General features: G+C 35.3%; 2 protein-coding genes across 4 annotated transcripts in view; both read left to right on the forward strand.

Moving 5' to 3' along the window:
- Window positions 1–17,934, forward strand: part of LOC134845453 (phospholipase DDHD1-like) — a 332,903-nt gene that overhangs the window by 260,594 nt on the left and 54,375 nt on the right. For both annotated transcript variants that reach the window (XM_063862341.1, XM_063862342.1), the window contains exons 2-3: window positions 15,964–16,126; window positions 16,856–16,975. In XM_063862341.1, the coding sequence (XP_063718411.1) occupies window positions 15,975–16,126; window positions 16,856–16,975 (272 nt within the window). In that variant the 5' untranslated portion in view covers window positions 15,964–15,974. The remainder of the gene's footprint in view (window positions 1–15,963; window positions 16,127–16,855; window positions 16,976–17,934) is intronic.
- Window positions 5,618–13,250, forward strand: LOC134845766 (uncharacterized). 2 transcript variants are annotated; one of them, XM_063862830.1, is made up of 5 exons: window positions 5,618–6,046; window positions 7,739–8,105; window positions 8,717–8,945; window positions 9,615–9,874; window positions 12,045–13,250. In XM_063862830.1, the coding sequence occupies exons 1-5, from the start codon at window positions 5,714–5,716 to the stop codon at window positions 12,293–12,295; spliced, it is 1,440 nt and encodes a 479-aa protein (XP_063718900.1). In that variant the 5' UTR covers window positions 5,618–5,713; the 3' UTR covers window positions 12,296–13,250. The 2 variants fall into 2 exon arrangements, with proteins under 2 accessions (XP_063718900.1, XP_063718901.1); XM_063862831.1 differs by having other exon boundaries at window positions 12,063–13,250.

The following is a 17,934-nucleotide window of genomic DNA, read 5'->3' on the forward strand; positions in this document are numbered from 1 at the left end:
AAATCTCCGCTTACGCGTTAATAGCGCGAAATATATCGCGCGTTAATTGTCCCAAAATGGCAATCTTTAAACCCTCGTAACTTTACGAAAAAGGATCACAGGTGAAATATCTTTTCGAGTTTAAACTCAGGAGAACAATACCTTTCGAATGATATAAAAAGATTCCGTCAAAAATGGCTAGTTAAAAAGTCGAAATTTGTCTGAAGAAAAAAAAACCCAACTCGAGCACAAATATTCCGTTTCTTTCGTATCGAAAGCCGGAACAACAAGACTGCTCGTATCAGGGCGAAGTATCTGCCTGTTCCGACTGCCTTTTAAGCTGTATGGAAAAGTATTCGTTTAAAAAATGGTGGAATTTTCAAAAAAAACTGCGTTTTTTTGAAAATCATCCTTTTAACATGCGAAAAGTATGTTTCGTCTATAGCAAAGTGTTTGTTTAGTCCAAATAGTTTCTCTCATTTCAGGTCCAATTCGGAATAATTTCAAGAGCGATTAAACCCCGCTACGCTTTAATAGTGAGAAATTTATTGCGCGTTAATTGTCCCAAATTGACAATCTTTAAAAAGTCATAATTTTACGAAAAATGTATATATTTTTTGAAAATTGAGCTAAGGACAACAATACTTTTGGATGATATAAAAAATCCGTCAAAATGGCTAGTTTAAAAAAGTTCAAAAAATGGCTAGTTTGTCTGGAGAAAAAACCAACAGAGAAAAATTATTCGGTCACTTTCTTCGAAAATGGGAACCATAAAGCTCAATTGTGGTCGAGTGCTATATCATATCGATAAAAAAGTAAAGTTCAGAAAGCTGCTATCAGAATATAAGATATACAAAAATTGTTAACTTCGATTAGATTAGTTTTTACAAAAATTGGAGCGTCTTTCTCATTATAGCCGCCATCGAAATATTGACCGCATGAGAATTTTAACACAAAAATAAACTGCTGATTGTATGTAGTTGCGTTAGGCCGACAAAAATCATATCTACAGTCGACTTAGAAAGTCTCTAATTGATCTAGATTTTTTTTGCTTTTTTCTGCGTTCAGCACATTCTATTAATTCTGCTTGCCATTAGCTAGCGTTATTAAATCGGAACATAAAATTTCCGATTCAACTTGTCTTACAGAATCACCGAATAATTTTGTCAATTTTGATTTCGCAAACAGCAGACATATTATTAGCATTGTTGAGTTTTAAACGCCCATTCTATTCGATTTTTTTTTGGCGTCGCATGTAAATTTACCAACTAAGGTTTCCTACCCTTTTCGATTTTCAGGTATTCTATTTTTTGTTGTTTATTCGGCTTTAGGTACTAAGTGTGACAGAGTGGTCTCAAATCACCTAAATTTTTTAGAAACTATCTCGATCTTTTTGGAGCCGCCGCTCGATCTTTTTGGAGACTTTTTCTCAAATGTATTTAATCTGCCTCCTTATTGTGCCAACTTGTTTGATGTTATAGTTTTTATGACATCACCGAAGCAATGAAATGAAAACTCTTTTTGCATTAGGGACCCTGTTGGTTTCAAGAGCCTCTATCACACTTGTACCCTGCTTTTTTATATTGTCTTAAACGCCTCATGTTTTCCAAGTTGTCAGTTCATAACTGCTTCTTAAAGTTTTTTCGATGCTAATATAACACTGGCACTGGTATTACTTGGCAGGATTTTACTCAAACTGAACTTCATCTATTATTTAAACGCAATTCATTTTAGCTTCCGAAATATCATGTTTTTCTACAATTTCTGGAATCTATTATATATTTAAATGCGGGCTTCACTATCTCGCCATGTTTAAGCTTTTTCAACGTATTATGCATGTTTAAGCTATATCGTATATTGCAATGGTCAAATTTTTTTTCGATTTTCCAATTTGATTTTAGTGGTTATTTTACCGAGTTTAAATTAAGCAGCCCAATATCGAACTAGGGGTTGCGAATTTGGCCTCCAATTTTGAATGCCCGAATCATTTTAGTTAACGAGATAAGACGATTTGTGAGATTTTTTCAAAAATTGTCAGAAGTTTCAAATAACAAAATAATTTACAAAACTTGAAGTTCCCAACCCTGTAGTTGGGTGCTGTCAGAGTACTCTAAGGAGTTACAAATCTTGCCTCCAAATATGACTGTTCAAATCCTTGTAGTTTTCGAGATATGACGTTTTTTGTGATTTTTTCAAAAAATTTTCAGAAAACTGAATTTTTTTTTTTAAATCTGAAATTCCCAACCCTGTAGTTGGGTACTGTCAGAGTGCTCTCAAGGATTGCAAATCTTGCCTCAAAATATGACTACTCAATTCTTCGTAGTTTTCGAGATATGACGTTTTTTGTGATTTTTTCAAAAAATTTTCAGAAAACTGAAATTTTTTTTTTTAAATCTGAAATTCCCAACCCTGCTGTTAGGTCCTGTCAGAGTACTCTCAAGGATTGCGAATCTTGCCTCCAAATATGACTACTCAATTCTTTGTAGTTTTGAGATGTGACGTTTTTTGTGATTTTTTCAAAATTTTCATAAAGTTTTAATTAATTATTTTTCGAAATTTGAAAATCCCAACGCTATAGTTCGGTGTTGTCAGGGTACTCTAAAGAGTTGCAAATCTTGCCACATGCGACTGCTAAATGCGACTGCTCAAATGTTTTTAGTTTTCGAGATATGACGTTTTTTTGTGATTTTTTCAAAATTTTCAGAAAACTTAAATTATTATCATTCTTTTAAAATCTGAAATTCCCAACCCATTGTTGTTAGGTCCTGTCAGAGTACTCTCAAGGATTGCGAATCTTGCCTCCAAATATGACTACTCAATTCTTAGTAGTTTTGAGATGTGACGTTTTTTGTGATTTTTTCAAAATGTTCAGAAAGTTTTAATTAAATATTTTTCGAAATTTGAAAATCCCAACGCTATAGTTCGGTGTTGTCAGGGTACTCTAAAGAGTTGCAAATTTTGCCACATGCGACTGCTAAACACGACTGCTCAAATGTTTTTAGTTTCCGAGATGTGACGTTTTTTTGATTTTTTTTTTTCAAAATTTCACAAAGAACTTATCTACAAAGAAATTCAAAAAATTTGAAACTACTAACTTGATGAAGATACAACCTTATTGTCAGCGTACACCCAGGCGTCTCAAATATTGCCTCTTAATATGAATGCTCAAATCCTTTTAGTTTTCAAGATAAGACTTTTTAAATTTTTTTTTCGGGAAACTTAGGTTCAAAATTTTGGATTCCTAACCCTATAGTAGGGTGCTCTCAGGGAGTCTCAGTGGTTGCAATTTCTCCAGAGGCTCATTAAGTTTTCGAGATGACGCTTTTAAAATGGGAATTTCAAAAAGTTCGAAATTACCAACCCTGTAATTGGGTGCAGTCAGAGTACACTGAAAGTTTGCAGATGTTGTTTCCAATATATGCGGTTTTTCGAAAATTTCGAAGCACCGAAGGTGCGTTAAACGCTAGTTTTTTAAAAATTTAGATCCAAAAATTTTCATCAGAATTTGAAATTAGCAACATATCAGGTGCTGTCAGGTTACTTTCAGGGATTGCAAAGCCTGCCGCCTATATGTTTGCCTGAATCTTTTTTAGCTTCAGGGATGACCTTTTATATGATTTTCCAAAGTTTTAGATTAATTTAACAAAATTTGAAATTCCTGAGCCCTATAGTTACATGTTGTTAGGGTATTCTCAGGGGCTGCAATTCTTGCCTCCAAATTTGACTGCTCATATCATTTTAGCTTTCAAGATACGATGTTTTTCTATGATTTTTTGAATGATTAGATTTTAAAAATTTCGAAATTTGAAATTAGCAACCCTATGGCAGGTTGCTGTTAAGTTAATTTCAGGGGTTGCAAAAATTGCCATGAAAAATGTCTGCTCAAGTTCTTTTAGCTTTCGAAACATGACGTTTATTTTTGATTGTTATTTTCAAGAAATTTATTAGAAAAAAAGAAAACTACACAAAGTTTGAAATTGGAAGTTTGAAGTGCGGTCCTGTCAGGGTACTTTCAGGAGTTGCTAATTTTGCTGCCATTGATAGATCCGCCCCCTTTGATACTTTTTCAGAAATCCATTTTTGGCCGACCGACCCCAAAATTTTTCTAAAGGCGCCTTTGGCGCCAATATATACTAACTTTGAGGGGGAGCGCGCGCCAAAAAAAACGCGATTTTTAAAAAGTGCCCAAAAACGGCTTTTTTGACTGTTTTTTCAAGAATTTGCCTGCGGCGCAGAAAAAATAACCAAGATAGGGGCTAAACAGTGCTTTGGGGGAGCTCGAAAAATCAATTTGGTCGACCTAAAAAAAAGGTCAAAATTTTCGAATTTTTTTTGAAAATCCGCCCCTCCCCTCGAGAAAATCCTAGATCCGCCCCTGTTCATGACACAGGTAGGTTTCAAAAATGAGAGAGAAAATGTTTAGTATTGTTCCAGTAAGCAGTTTTTCTTGTAGTACCTTCTATGTAGCATACAATTTCCACTAGGACTTGTTTTACTAGAGGTGTGGGTTTCAAACTTCTTCGGCCAATGCCGGAGGGTTCCCATTGTCATCCGCATACTCAAGGTGGGAACGGATGCTGCAAAATGAAAGACACTACACTCGTCCAAAGAAGTAAGACCTTGTTGTCAGTTGCGCGCCAGGGTCCGAGGCAAAAAAAGACGTGGTACTATCAATAAAATTTAAGTTTTTTCAATTCGGTAAATTGATGATTGTTTCAATCTTGATTTTTTGTTGAAAAATTAGCTTGAATCAAGTCCGACCGAACACAATAAAAAAAAATTTGTCAGATTTTCATTTGAAAATTTAAAATTTGTTGGGTAATGCTATTGGTTTGTTCAAATCGCGATGCTTTTTTTCAATACTATAGTTTTACCTTACAAAATGGGGTTTTAAAATTGAGGGCATATCGATTTGCACGTGAGCTGATTAGCATGCGCTATAGGATTGTTTCCACTTTGATTTGTTTCAATGCCGTCTTTGATTTAGTAAGACCCCCCAAGTCTGCCCCGTATACAGTCAACACTGCCCGGGATGAAAAAACCAAAACGCCTGAAAAATATAACCTAATAGTGTTAGGGCTCATTTCTATTTTTGATTTGCTTTTTGGTCAATTTTTTTCACATTTTTTTTCTGAATTCCTAATTTTTCACTCCAATGATAGAGTATTTCACATTTAGTCAATTTTTCAGCTCGAATCGAGCTCATTTCACGCTTTTAATTGGCAGTGACTTAGTTTTCATACTTTTTCAAATGTTTCATCGTTTTGAAAAGAATGCTCAGTAAGTAAAATTGCTGAGGAATTGTCGGTTTCTTTCTTTTTTTTGTCTTTCAAAAAGTACCTGTTCCCCGCTTGCTAAGAAGCGGGATAGTTACTGTAGTTTTATTCTGATTTGAATTTTAAAATATCTTCTTTGCGCAATATAGCGCCTTCTAGATAGAATTCGCGAAACTACCGAAAATTTGCGTAGATTTCGTTTATTTTAGTTTAGAAAAATCGTATCACTAGAATGAATTTAAATGAGCTTTAGATTGAAGTTGAATATTTAGTTTGTTTTTGATTATTTAGTTTTTTTCCTATCAACAATTCAATATTCAATTTTTTTTTGCATAAAATATACGTCAGGAAAATGTCTTGATGTATGTTGATGATTTACCCATTTTTCAGACTAGTATTGTTAGTAATATAATAATAGAATAGTATCAGCTATAGACTATTATTATCAAGAATTGAAAATGAACGGTGGAATGGTCGGGCACAGTCCCTACAAAAAGAAGATCTGCAACAACTTCGCTAAGGGAAATTGTCTGGCTGGAAGCGATTGCACTTTCGCTCACGGAACCCGCGAGTTGAGAACCTTCGAGAACCCGATCTACAAATCGATGCTGTGCACATCGTACGATCAAGGGGGAATTTGTCAGATGGGAACTGACTGTCTGCTTGCTCATGGAGAAATTGAACTAAGATTCGATGATGTGACGATTGCGACCGTATCAACTGAGGATGAGAACACTGCCCCAAGTTTGACCAACCAACAAACGAAAGAGCTGAAGAAAAGTGCATACAAGGTGGGTCTTTTCGGTACATAAGATAAGAAAGAATAGCGAATTTCAAATTTTACTTTGTGAAATGCCCGTTTTCAATGTTCATTTTGGACAGCATTTCCTTTAAAATTCAGTAAACATTTTACATTGACCGAGAGCAAATGATCCGAGCTATCATCTGTGAAAATATTAATATTTGATTTCGATTACCTACCAAGGTAATCCGGCTCTGAAAATGCCAGTTTTCCTCATCTGCACTAAGTTTTGCATCGTAGTGAAATCTTTCTGGAATAATGGGGTAAGAAACTTGTTCATGCAACGTGAAATATTCTCAGCGAGAAAATGGAAAGAATCAGTGCGAAATTTTTACTAAACCCGACGTTTGTTATTTTTGGAGCCGGAATACATTGGTAAGTCATTGAATACTGGGGTAAGAAACTTGTTCATGCAACGTGAAACATTCTCAGCGAGAAAATGGAAAGAATCAGTGCGAAATTTTTACTAAACCCGACGTTTGTTTTTTTTTGGAGCCGGAATACATTGGTAAGTCATTGAAACCAAATATTGAAACTTTCACAGATGGTAGCTCTGATCACCTGCTCTCGGTCAATGTAAAATTTTTACTGAAATTCGAAGGAAATGTTGTCCAAAAAGTACATTGATTACAGGCATTTTACAGAGTAAAATCCTGAATTTGCGCTTTATTTGGTCCACTAGTGTAAATTCATAGAGGGCAGTTCTGATCATCATAGAGGGCATTCTATGTATGTAAAAGTTTCGTTTTTCAGTAAAAGTTGTCCAAAATCATCCTTGAAATAGACATTTCAGAGGGAAAATTTTGGAGTTGAGCTGAATTTTTTCCACTAGCGTATCACAAATGGCAAAAACTGGCTTTTCCAGACCTAGAAAAAATTGGTAAGTATACTGGGCGACACTGAAAACGCAAAAGCAAAAATTCGACGAGCCAAAAATTTTTTTCAATATGAATGTTTTGAAAGCATGCAAAATTCATATGCTTGCTCTGATAGTAAAAGATAGTTAAAAACTAAGTCTCAAAAAGTTTTTAGGGCAAAAATAACATAAAAAATGTTCTTTTATATCTAATTCATTTCATGGAACTAACTTTTGTACCCTAAATTTTTCAACGCTCTGGAAAATTTTCACCTTTCTGGTCAATAAACTAAATAAGACTGAAGGATAAGCAATAAACACATTTTATATTTGCATCAAAACTGGGTTTTCCTGGTTAGTTTCGTGCATATATTTTTCCAGGCTTACAAAGAAACTCAAATTTGGAAAATACTCATTTGTAAATTAGGTGCTGAAATATGATCAAATTTAGCCTAAAAGCTTCAGTTTAAAAGATTTCACAGTTTCTTCTACCATGTCCTTTTTGAGGGAAGTTTACTTGATGATGCGTTTTTAATATCGCTCAGTATACTTCAAACTGTAAAGTAAGACGTTCAGAGAGGGTAGTTTAGATCATTACAGGCAGTCGATGTAAAAATTTTGGTAATATTCTAAAAGAAAGGTTGTCCAAATGGTTCCTTAGAATTAAGCATTTTGGAGAGTAAAACCTAACTTTGCGTTTATTTTTAACCATTTGTGTAAATAAAGATAGTTAACACATCGAATAATTTTTAATGGCAGAAATTGAAGATAATTGATATGTAAAGGAGGTTAAAACGGCGCGTTTAATTATGCCATATGTTAAAGAGCGCGCTATGTATTCACTTCATGCGACAAGGAAACTGTAATCTGGGGAAGGGTTGTGCATTCGCTCACGGAAAGGAAGAACTGACGAATGTTGCCCCGCCCGACACCAATGACCCGAAGTACAAGACGAAGCTGTGTCTGCGCTACGAACAGGACAGCTTTTGTCCCAGCGGAGAGCACTGTGTATTTGCTCACGGGGAAGACGAGCTGAAAGCGCAAAGTGGATCGGCTGATAAAAGTGGAAAGCTAAGCCTGTTGTACAAGACTAGTCTGTGTAATAACTTCGCAACTTTGGGAATGTGCCCTAATGGAAAGAACTGTTCGTTTGCTCATGGAAAATACGAGTTGAGACCCGTTGGATTTGATGGTAAGTCTTATTTTAGAAGAATAACGTGCTGTTCTATTCCGAAATAAATAATTATAAACTATTGCATGAACCATATAATTAACTTGCTTAAAAGATGTAAGAGCTTGTCGTTTTCTCGCGGGAATGCATTACAGATTTAAGAACCAATTAGTGGTAACTTCCCAAATGGCATAATTCCCAAATGGCATAAACATGGAAACTTTTCCCAAATGGCATAAATTTCAAGTTTTCATTGTAATTTAAACGTTTTCTATCAATTTCTAACATTTTGTCAGGAACGAAAGCATGTGAACAAGATTTGGAATTAATTGCTTCCAAACAAATTTAAGCCACAGGTTTGCCGAAAAAATTTGACCACAAGAAGCTTATTAATAACCGCAAGCTGATGCTTCTTGCTTTTGATAAAAAGTTCTACAAGTTTTTCACGATAAAAAGTCAATCAACATTTGAATTGACAATTTGACTAATTTTCTCACATTGTTCACGAAAAAATTGTTCTCGATTTTTCCAAAGCAACTGTTGCATGAAATTTATGCCATTTGGGAAATATTTCATTTTTATGCCATTTGGGAATTATGCCATTTGAGACGTAATCCAATTAGTTTTTAAAGGAGATTTCGAGGCCAAAATAGCTGAGAACCCGAAGTGGAAATGCCTCAAGTGCAACATCTACGTCCAAACGGGACACTGCAATCGAGTCAACTGTGACTTCGCTCACGGGGAGGAGGAGTTACGCAACGAGTTCCCCGAAGCCAGCAAGGCAGTCAAAGTCAAGGTCAACTACAAGACTGCGATCTGCAATAACTTTGCAGCACAAGGATACTGCTTCCACGAAGACAAGTATGTCTTTGAGAATTTATGTTTGTGTTGTTGGTCTTGTTTGTAGCTGCTAGAATGAGGGATCCTCATTTTTAAGAGTAATGAACGTAGTGAGTACTCTCATATAGGTCTTGCTTTTTTTGTTTTTTTTTAGCAAAAAAAAATTAAATTTTGTTCACACTCAGCTTTGATTTTTCGCGGTTTGACTTTTAAGTTCAGTGCATTTCCATTGTTAAAAGGAAGGCAAACTCCACTATCGAACAGCAAAAAAGTAAAAGCCAGGAAAAACGTGATCGACTTCTAATTTCGAAAATGGAAATTAATTATCAGGTTTCCCAGCGAAATACTTTTACATATTGATCCAGTTTTCTCAAATTGGGTCAATTTTAACAAAAAGTGTCCATCATAAATTGTTCTACAAATTCAAAGAGCTTTTAGGCCATCTATTTTTTCCTTCAAATTTCAAAAGTTAAAGATATTGAAAAAAAAACAAGTCGGATTTTTTTCAGTTTCCTTTCGTTCCTTACTCTTTTCCAACTGTCAGTTGGCTATGTTTGTGTTTTTTTCTAAAACTTGTTAATCCGAACATATGTGTGGCAGAGTCTGCATATTCTCGATGAATAACTAATCAACATCATCAGCATTATTCTCGCTGTAATGCTGCTTTATTTTTGAATCTATTGAAAATAGGTGTTCGTTTGCACACGGCGAGCATGAGTTGAACAAAACGCGGGATGCAGCTGCTGCTTTGAAGATCATCCGAGAATCGGCTGTGCAGCAGAGAAAGAGACCTAAGATCGAGGCAGCTGCTGGGGGAGCTGAGTCCTTGTCCAGAAGTGGAGGGAACGCGACGGTAGCCGCTATGAGTAGCCCGACTGATCAGACGCTTTTCGCGGAGTTTCTTGAGTTCAAGAAGTTCAAACAGCAAAGCGACACAGCTGCAGCCGCTGGTTTGTTAAATTCATTTTTTTGTATTCAAAAAACGGCACTTTCAGAGTAGTATGTGTGCTCTGAACATGATTTTTTGATTGAGAGTTTTTACACATGCGAATAGTAGTGTAATATTACGAAAAAAAAATGTGCTCATTTGGTGGTACTTTTGGTATTTTTCAATTTTATCATTTTCAAGCCTATTTAAGCATAGTCAATTGAATAGCATATGCTATTGCTTTTTTTGGCTAGTGTTAGGTCCTGTTTGAAAAAACAGGTATAATGAAAATGTATGGAGTTTGCTGTTTTTTGTTGATTTTTGGAAAATGCTTTTTTGTTGAAATTCCAATTTTCTCAAAAACTACAGTGCAATTTTTCAAAAAATGGTGGCAATGGACAAACCCGCTGCTCTTCTATGTGCCTATATTTTTTGCTAGTCTCTTCTCATTATACCGCACGGTCTACGGCCTTCGAAAGTTTCAATAGAGGGATTTTGACCTATTTGTTTTGATTTTTTCTTTCTCTCAAATACTAAATGCACAAATCTGAAATAAAATTTTCAATCAAAAGAATAATTATGGGGATCTCCCCTTGTCAAGCCGCTAATCCCTCAATTCGGTAGAAAAAAAAATTATGGCCTCAAACAAGCACATTTCTTGACCTTTAGGTTAGACTTCAAAATTTTCCCCAAAAATTAACCTGCCAAATCGGAGATTAAGGGTTTAACAGAAATCAAAACACCAGATATTTAGTTTTCCCCTGCGCTAGCGACTATGCCCTCCGTTTTGAAAACAAATATGGCCTTTTTTGTAGAAAAGCAGATTTGGACTTAGTGAAAATCCATTTTTTGAAATTCTTACCATTTTTCTTTCAATTTCATCACTATTTTCGAAAACTAATAGCTAAATCTGATATTAAGGATTGTATCTAACAATTAAGGCGTATATTTTTGCCCTGCATATAAAGCCATTCTCATGCTTTAATACAGAAAAGTTTATGGATTTAAAAAAAAAAAATTTTGATTTTGATCGTTTTTTGGAATCTTTTTCACTTTTTCCGATATCCACCCAACCAAATCTGAGATAAAGAATTCAATTAAAAGAGCGAGTATTCGTTTTCTTATTTAAACAAGCAGCTAATCTCCTACTTAAGCAGGGGATTTATTAGGGTTTTGCGTGAAGTCCATTGTTTGAAATTTTGAAAATTACGCATTTCGGCATCAGTACAATAACAGTAAAACTTTTAAAATAGGCACATCCAGCATTAGCTGGGCCATTAGTTTTTTTTTCAATTGAATATGATGCAGATGCTAGGACGTGAGTGAAGTGACACTCCTAATCCTCAGGTCGGAGATTTAAATACGGAACTTTGGAATAGTTTTTTTTTGGCTAAAATGTTCGCTGCTTTATTGGTGGCTAGTGTTGGTAAAGTTACAAGCGGTCGTGGAGCAGATGTGAGACTGAGATACGCCTTGTCTCAAAACTTATTTTCATTTTTTTTCTAAGCTGTATTTTAAACTTCTAATTTTTTTCCTTTTTTGTTTTGCCAGTTAAGAGCTCTTTCTAAGAGTAATGAACGTAGTGAGGAATCTTATATAGGTCTTGCTGATAAGTCAGAAAATTTGTTCACGCTCAATTTTGATTTTTCTTCGTTTGACTTCCATTTTTAAAAGGAAGGCAAACTCCACTATCGAACTGCAAAAGTGTAAAGGTCACGAAAAACGTGATCGACTTCTAATTTCGAAAATGGAAATTAATTATCAGAATATCCAGCGAAATAAGTGTTACCTATTGATACAGTTTTCTCAAATTGGGTTAATTTTAATTAAAAAAAGGGTCCATCATAAATTTTTCTACAAATTCAAAGAGCTTTAAGGCCATCTATTTTTTTTCGAAATTCAAACGTTGAAGTCTCTGGAAAAACCAGTTTTTTTTTTTCCAGTTTCCTTGCGTTCATTGCTCTTTTCCAACTGTCAGTTGGCTATTTTTTTTGTATTTTCTTCGCTTGTGTTTGCAAAGCATAGCTTCGCCTCTGTAAACTCTTCGGACAAAGACTCAAAAGTTATCTAACATTCTTTGAATTGAAAATGCATGACTGTTAGAGCAATCAAAAAAACATATATTTTAATAAGATGTATTTTAATTGCTTTTTGGGTTTCTATGTTTTATAACCCTGTTTCTGGCTTTTTAGCCGTGGCTCCTGTTGCAGCATCTTATTTCAACTCGAAACAATTCGTCACGAAATCAGTGGTATCAACTCCTGGAGGATACTACGGTAGCACTTCTGTGGGAGAGGTACCATCCCAACCTTCTACCCAGGCATACTACGGATCATTAGCAGGGGGGTTCCGAAAGCAAGCGGCACCCGTTGATAACAATACTGCATTCGAACGTCAGAAGATTGCGTTTCGAGCAAATGCTCAGGCCGAGTATGCGTATTAAAAAGCTCAGAACAAAATTATGACCTAAGAGCTCAGAGAATGAATCTAAGAGACTATTATCTAAAATGATTACCTTACTATTTGTTCTGTCTATGATTTTGACCAATGATTAGATTCAATTATGATTAACTTAAAGTGGCTCTTTTTCCTTTTCGACCCAACCTCACATGAGCATCAGTTTTATGGTGTAGTGAGTGGTTTTACAATGTTGTTTATGAAGACCAAGTATGATTGTCATGGCCTACCTAGGCAGCGTGTCAATTTTCATAACAATCGGTTGGTGGGAACAGTAATTTTACGTGTAAAAATTCGCAGGTAGAGAAAAGGAAAAAGAGCCCTTAAAGTTAACGTTATAGATATAGTTTACTAATGATCAGTATATCTTATGTATAGTAATATGCATACGTGCTATAGATGTTGTATATTTAATTCTGTGTTTTATGAACCTGTTGCTCTAATGTCTATCAATGATTGTTGCTTGAAATCATATCTTCAATCCAGGAAAATTAGTCCGTTGTTACAGTTTTGATTGCCATTTTGGCGGTCTCTTAATTAAAATGGGCTTTAGTTTACTTGCTTGGTCCCTTTAAATTACTGTGGTCCTTAATAAAAGCAGAGATACAGTATTTGGGTTAATTCACTCAGTAAGCATTATTTTCTCTAAATTCCTAGTCTCTTAATTTCCTTATCTTGATGACACAACTTGCTTAGTTATAGCTTAGTGGGTACGAATTTGGTAACCAGGCTCAAAGTGTAGATTCGAACCCCGCGCTTGTTTTTGTTTTTAGGAAATAGGCGGGACCAATCATCTAGTTTTCTCACGGGACCAAACAAGTGAACTAGTACCTTAAAATGTTCAATGTGCAATATAAAAACTATTTATCTGATTAAATATTTTTGATCAGTTCTGAAGTTAAAAGAGTCTTGCTGGATTCTCTTTGATCTTGACATTATTTTCCCTGAATTTAAAATTCAATTCAATTTTGATTGTTTTTTTTTCTAAATCAAACATTGTTAGAATAAAAGGGAACCGATACTACGCTGATTAAGTATCCATTGCCGAAATCAGATTTCCCGTATTTCACGATTTGAAGCTCAGCAAGAGAACGCCTTACCAACTGTCTGTTGGCTATGTTCTTTGTTCCTGTTGAAGTATATTGAACCAGGGGCGGATCCAGGATTTTCTCGAGGGGAGATTTTCAAAAACTAATTTTTTGACCGAATTGATTGTCTGAGCGCTGTCAGAACACAGGAAAAGACCCTATTTTGATAAAAATTTCTCTGTCAGACAAAAATAGAGATCTCAAAGAATTACAGAGGGAGGACCCTTTGTGTCGGCAGGATGTCGAATCCCTGAGGGGAGGGGCGTTCCGCCACCTAAATCCGCTGCTGCGTCTATGATTGGGCTTTCAAAATAAAAATTGAATAATGAAATGGCTGAAAGGTTTTGATCAAATTTTTCAGTTATTTTTGCAAAGTTCTAGTGTTTCAACTGTTACAAGACAAGTTTCCTGCATGTTGCCTTCTTCTGTTTCGATTATCAGTTTTTGTGTACATTTACCTTATTTTTTGGCTATTTTAAAAAGCATGAGCTAAACCGTTCAATCAACTTGCATTCAATGCAGCTTAACACAATGGGGATCTCTGGTTCAAATCTGAAATATCTACTCCTTTTTTCTAGGAAAAAGTTTAAAAGTATGTTCACACTAAAATTTGATTTTTCGCGGTTTGAGTTTTGATTCTTTTCATTTGCTTTGTTGAAAGAAAGGTAAACTCCACTATCGATCAGCAAACGTATAACGATCACGTCTAGTTTCGAAAGTCGGTCGATTTCTAGTTTCGGATGTTGATTTTAATGTTCAGATTTTCCAGCGGAATAAAAAAGTTTACCTATTGTTCCAGTTGTTCAAGTTTTTCAAATATTAAGTCAGTATTTTTTTTTCGGTTTTCTTGCGTTCATGACTCTTTTCCAACTGTTGCTGGCTGTCTTCTTGGCTATACCTGCCATGACAGAGTGCTGGCTGAGGAGAGGCCTACACATTTTCAACTACCATTGACATGGTAGCAAAAAGAGTTTTCCTTAACCACACCTACACAAACAGAGTTGCACAAGGTTAACTTCTCGCGTTAATAGTAAATAAGGTTCATAACAAGCAATTATTGAAATCAATGCGCAGACAAGATAAATAGTATCAACTTGCGGTCTTTATGTAATATTGATTACGAACTCATTGAGTTATAACAGGAAAGGTAATAATTGGTATCCCTAAATATATATTCTAGTTTTAAAGAATTGTTTTATGTATCTAACTCAGGTGTAATGTTAAGTTGAATTGTTTCTTTGTGAACGAAGAGTTAACTAATTTATTTTTTCTTTCTTCTCCCAAAGGCGTTTTTAATATCATGGCGTAACCACTGGCTTTTCAATATCGTTTAACCGCAAGGATTACCTTATGAAGTTGGTGAATCATTTAACTATTTGGTAATTGGCTCAATAATTCAGAAAATCGTTTTTAAACTAGTTGATTTTTCTATACTTAATAGAAACACACTGGCAAGCTCTGATAAATTTGGTCTCATTCAGTACCAATTTTCTACATTTGCGAGAGCAAGTGTCTTGTCATCGGGAACTAGACTTTTTTCAGGTAAATTTTCAAAATCTGTAAGAACCTGAACTCAGTTATTGAACCTTAACAACTTCCAGATACATGTCCACTTGCTCTGGGAGTAACGCGGTTGTCTTTGCACATTTTTTTTCAGTAAAAATGAATTTTCCTGGCATTTTTTGTCTGCTGATCACCTGATTTTTCTTGAACTAAAAGCAATTTTCTTTGCAGTTGCAAGTGTTTCGAATTAGTCCTGTCATTTGTAAATTTGATTGCCCTGTTTTAATATAAATATTTTTTGCTTTAAAGCTTTATTTAGCCTAAGTGGTATCGGTTTATATTTTATCAGCTTAGTCTATTCATTTTATTTCATTTGAAGTACAAACTTGATATTTTAAAAAATAATTTTGGTTGTTTGTGGTGTAAAAGTTCAAAGTTTTGAAACTGGATCGCTCATTTTTTTTCATTTTTTATGCCATTTTTGTGTATTCTATCATCTCCGTTTCTATTCGGTAGCTTGCAATGCTACGCTTGCTTTGTATCGCAAATGATGTGAAGCTTCGCTTTGCCTCTGTGCGTTCGATTTAGTTTTTAAATGTTTTGTCAATTGACAGTTGCGTCTAACTTTTTAACTAAAATTTATCTGATGTAGAAAAATCTTCAAGAAATCGACTAAAATATATTTTTTTAGATTTGTGAAAGATTTGAATGGTTGGATCATAGAAAAGGGTCCAAAAAATTGAACTTAGTTGGGCATAATTTGAAGAGAGGAATTTCTTTCTATCAGTGTTTCAAATCCCAGTTTTAAGGTATCTGATTCTCCGGCCTGGAAAAATTTTGGTGGCAGATGTTTCAGGAATTTTTTTGTGTGTGATGGAAGTTGCATACCCTCAGGCTCCATGACATATAGGGCTACTGACAACATAAAAACAACAATAGTCGAATATGTAGATGTATCATAAAGGCTGTATCAGGCATTTTTTACAATCACACAATCAAAAAAAAGATGCTCAGGGCTTGAAACCCTGATATGTTTGTTGTTTTGCATCTGTTTCTTTTTTTCAGACAGCCGCGATGAGTGGTTCCTTCGATCTTCCGACTGGCGAAGACGGAGCTCCTCTCTGTCCCCCTGCCTACTCCTCAGAAGTGCCCCCCTCCCATTCCTCAAATGTGGCCCCCGCCACAGGCAGAAACACAGTACCTTCAAGTCCACAAATCGGATACGAGTCAGTAGATCTTTCAAATAACTTAACTTTTAATCTATCGCCCCTACCCTCACCCTCGTTCCTTGAGATTAAATGCAATGAAAGAAGTATAATTTTTAACAAAGGACGATTCGTAGCGGGTGAAAATTTTTAACTTATCTAAAGACTACTGTAATTATCTAATTTTCGTGCGTTACAAGCAGTCGTCCTTCGAAAAGTTAAGAATTGTTGATTGTTACGGGTTATTAAAAGTTTGAGATCTCTTACCAAAATCGGTTGATTGAAGTTGACATGAGTTACGTATTTGAATTTGAATTATTTAGTGAGCACGTTTATGCAGTCATAAGATACTCACAGGAAGGTAGACTTTTACAGAATAAGTTGAGGAGAAAGAAAAGCTTTATGTATGCTTTATGAGTGAGTTTTATATCATCAGGCGAAAAAATAATACATTGAAAATATTTCTATTTCCCTTCGCATACGTTTAATATATTGAATTTTACTTAGTTGCTTAGTAGAAAATTCATACGATCAAACCAAGTTGGGATATAAAGCAAAAAACGACCTTGAGTCGCTAACAAAGAGCGTCGCTCAACAAAAGAACTCAGTCTGGATTGTGGGCAAATAAGAGAAACGGACTATGCTTAGACAGGCTGCAAATCATTTCCTAGATCCTCTGGGAGTCGCAGAAAGGCTAATTATTTTTAAAATAATTTACCATTTTGAAGACGACACGTTTGGTTGTTTCAGTTGGTCCAGCCAGCCCCTGGAGGCGAGTGAGGTGAGGTGGTTTTTCGAGGACAGCAAGATCAAGAACAAGTGGCTCCCTTTCATGGGCGGAGACTCACTTGCTTTAGAGAACCAACACAGGTACACGCATGAGGAATTTGCCGAATTTATAGACCTATGCCATATTATTACACTTGCGAAGCAAAGTGTTATAGTACGAACTTTCTTTTTTTCCATGCTAAGTCGCAAATATTGTTGCGACTTGAAGCAACTATATTTGCTGCATCGAATTGGCAATACAAAATAATTGGCAATTTGTTGCACCTTTACAGCTTATTGATAACATGTGCTTTTACGTTCGAATAATTATAAGCTTACTCATGTGATGCATTTTAAATTCATCAAGTGAACCGAAGAAAGCTATTTGTTTCAAACGACATAACAATAATAAAATCTCGATTTCAGAAATTTTCTAACTCAATATATCTCGCAATTTTTTGAAACGCATAATTTATACATAATGTGGCTTTTAATGTGCCATTTATTATATGCAAAATTGTATCTTTTTGTATTTGGTGCTACTTTTGCTGCATCGAATTGGCAATTTATTAGCATATGTAGCTGCGTTGTTGGTGGCTAATTTTTGGGGATTTTAGGCATCCGTGGCTGATTGGTTAGTGTGTGTGACTCAAATTTGCTAGATTGGAGTTTTTGCTAAGCCTCGAGTTTTTGCAAATTCGAGGCTTATTTCTACGTTTTCTTATGTCACTTGATAGAGCTGCTTTGTGGTCGCGTTCTCGCAAGTGTTATTATAATTTTATGTTGACCCCTAAGATAAGCAAGGGTATTGCAATAGGGTACTAGACTTTTTCCCATTTAACAACTTTGTCCAGAGGACTCATCTGGACGTCTAGACTCGTCTCTACCTTGATTCATAATGTATTCAGGTTTCTTAGCGTTCTCAACCAATTTAGCGTAGAGGTAACTATTATGCCTGGGAGCGCGAAGGTCCTGGGTTTGAAGCTGACCAGGACCTGTTTTTTTTTCAAACAGGAAATATTCTGTTTCAAATAAAATTGTTGGCCAATTTTTTGTCTGCT

Source organism: Symsagittifera roscoffensis, chromosome 5, assembly GCF_963678635.1.
Source record: "Symsagittifera roscoffensis chromosome 5, txSymRosc1.1, whole genome shotgun sequence".
In the NCBI taxonomy this organism is placed as follows: Eukaryota; Metazoa; Xenacoelomorpha; order Acoela; family Convolutidae; genus Symsagittifera; species Symsagittifera roscoffensis.